General features: G+C 40.1%; 1 protein-coding gene across 1 annotated transcript; it reads right to left on the bottom strand.

Moving 5' to 3' along the window:
* Nucleotides 1-873: 873 nt before the first annotated feature.
* TM35_000034800 (zinc finger protein family memeber) lies at nucleotides 874-2,139 on the bottom strand (the record flags this gene model as incomplete). The annotated part of the gene is made up of 1 exon (XM_029022247.1): nucleotides 874-2,139. The coding sequence occupies one exon, from the start codon at nucleotides 2,137-2,139 to the stop codon at nucleotides 874-876; it is 1,266 nt and encodes a 421-aa protein (XP_028886793.1).
* Nucleotides 2,140-2,752: the final 613 nt, after the last annotated feature.

Below are 2,752 nucleotides of genomic sequence, written 5' to 3'. Positions count from 1 at the left end.
TATATATATATATATATATATATATATATATATATAACGAAGAAAAAAAAAATTGCATGTATACACATAAAGAAAAAAATAATTGTGGGCAATATCATCTATTCTTCAGCTCTACCATTCATTTATCTCATCTTACACCTAATAACGATTATGAAAAAATCAAAAAATCAAGTGAAGAAGAGATAATGATGACAGCAAAGACGAAAAGAAAAAAAAAAAAAAATGAGAAATGGGAATGAGATAAAGTAAAAAAAAAAAAACGTCAAATTCAAAAAAAAAAGGTATTACCACGAAAAAAAAAAAAAGAGACACGCGAAAAAAAAAGAAAATTCATACATATACACCCCAAGAACAACCCTATCCAATGAAAAAATAAAATAAAAATTTTGTTTCCAAGGTAGAGTTGCAACATAGAGAAATGGGCACAAACATTCCATCTGTTCTTACTTTCTTAAGTTCACCCAACACCAGAGAGATAGTATCAAGCAATTCGTTACTTCTAGGCTACACTCTATCACAGATAAAAAAAAAACAGAAACATATTGTAAAAGGAACAAGGCAAAAAATAAAAAATCACAAAATAGATAAATGCACCAGAATTGCAGAAAGGAAAGAAAGTGTATTCTTCCTTGGGTAACACGCAAAAGAAAGCTCCATGAAAGGAAAACACAAAAACAAAAAAAAAAGAGGAAAAAGGAAACAAGTGTGTAAGTGAACACAAAGCATGACTACTAATAAGAGCATCGTGAACGTTCTCCAAATATATTATTTACTACATCTTAACAATAGCCAGATACCCACTGTGCACACACCCCTTGTCACGCATTCGCCTCCTTTTCTTCTCTCCATTGAAGACTCGCCACCACCGCCGTCTCACCCCTCCACTCCCTTGCTGTGGACTGGAAGGTACGGGTTGTGTCGATATGAGCGGCGTGAGGCGGAACCCGAGAGCACCGTGCCCCACGGCCCGATGTACGGTGAGCTGAGTTGCGGCTGTAGCGGTGTTTGGCCAACGGAGGCGTTGGCGCTCTGCGTGGAGGCGGAAGGGGAGGCAGTGAAGCCGTCGGAACTCTCCATGCGCGAGCGCTCGGCGATGCCGTCGAACCCCTTCGCGACCGGGCGAAGACCGACGCTGCTGCTGCTGCTGCTGCTGCCCACCTCGCCACCGGGGTGGGAGACGGCCATGGGAGCTTGGGCGGGTGGAGCGAAACTCCCGCTGAAGGAGTGCTGCCGCCCGCGACCCTCCGGGGCGGAGAACTGCAGAGCCGCAAACCCCGTCTTGCCCGCGGCCGCACAAGAACCACTCAGCTGAAGACAGCTATCGCTGCCCTCAAGGAGTGTCGTCTTAACGACGTCCGGGGGGGTGGTAGACTTCGTACCGTACGTCTCACACTGGTCATTCATCGCAGAAGGTATAGGAAGAGAAATTGGTGTTTTTGCTTGAGGGGGCGTCGGTGCAATACATCGCTTTAGGGGATGCAAAGAACCATACTGCGGAGAATTTGGAGTAAAATGATTTACCCAACCAACAGAAGGATCGGAGGTTTCTGTCCTTGATGAACGATTGCTCACATTAAATCGTGGTATCGGTTGTGCAGGAGCACGTTTAAAATCCCTAGTGATATTCGGGTCCACATAAATCGCATGAATGAAATTACAGTTTTCACCCCGGTTACACATACGATTACAATAAAAATGAACACAATGAGAAAGAGGAGATCCGTTCGGTTCGCAATGCGATAAAGCTCGTCGTGTCACAAGGATACGTTCACTGGGAATTAAATCAGGCCTCTGTGCTCCATTCCATGACACAACTTCAAGAACATCACCAGGAGGTAACCGCTTATAAGTGCAGATGTCTTCATGACGCCAAATATAGTTCACGTGAACCGATTGTGCCTGTAATTTATCATAGTCCACATCAGCGTGCACAAAACGACAATTTTCCTCCTTCACACATGAACCCTCCTTTCCTGGTATGTAGTTTCGGCAAACAACCAAACGGGAAATATTCAAACGTGCTGGTGGGGTGTGAACGACCAGATTAGTTGGCACCAAGTACATAAACTTAAAATCTGGGTCAAAAACCTCCACATGGTTTTCTGTAATGGTTTTAGGAGAGGACTTTTGTGATGGCATTTCACTTAATGAAGCTGTCAGTTGTCTTCAAAAAAAAAATATTTATGTCCTGCAATTAGATATTTTCTAACCTTATCTCTAATAACAATATAAAATAAAAAAGACAAAAAAAAAAAAAACAGAAAAATATTAGAACAATATATAATAACGAAAATCAGGAACTCAAACAATCAACAAAGCCGAAAAATAACATAGCACAAAGTGAATGACATGCAAACAAAAAGCAAAATAAGGAAATACACATAGATACCCAGAGCCACCACTAGAAACACTCGATCGTCAAAACAAAACAAAAAAAGAAAAATAGTTAAAAAGAAGAAGGAGGGATAAAAAAACAAAAAAAAGTAATTGTAGAAATGTTTTACTATCAAGGTAATAATTTGCCAGATCACCTTTTTTTCCCATCTCATTTGCAAAATAGCACTACCAAGGAATGCCCGATGGAAAAGAAAATAGCCAATAATATCTCACAGTTTGCAAAAGAAGACATAAAAAATTATCAATAAGTGAGAACAAAACAAAAAAAGGTAAAACAAAAATAAAATAAAAAAAAAAAATAATAGATAGATTCACAAAAGCAGTCATTCTCTTTTCAGACAAAAAACCAAAAAAA

The sequence above is a fragment of the Trypanosoma theileri genome (assembly GCF_002087225.1).
Source record: "Trypanosoma theileri isolate Edinburgh chromosome Unknown TM35_Tth_3_V1, whole genome shotgun sequence".
Classification (NCBI taxonomy): domain Eukaryota; phylum Euglenozoa; class Kinetoplastea; order Trypanosomatida; family Trypanosomatidae; genus Trypanosoma; species Trypanosoma theileri.
The sequence above is the reverse complement of the archived record's forward strand: the minus strand, read 5'-3'. Positions and strand labels throughout refer to the sequence as shown.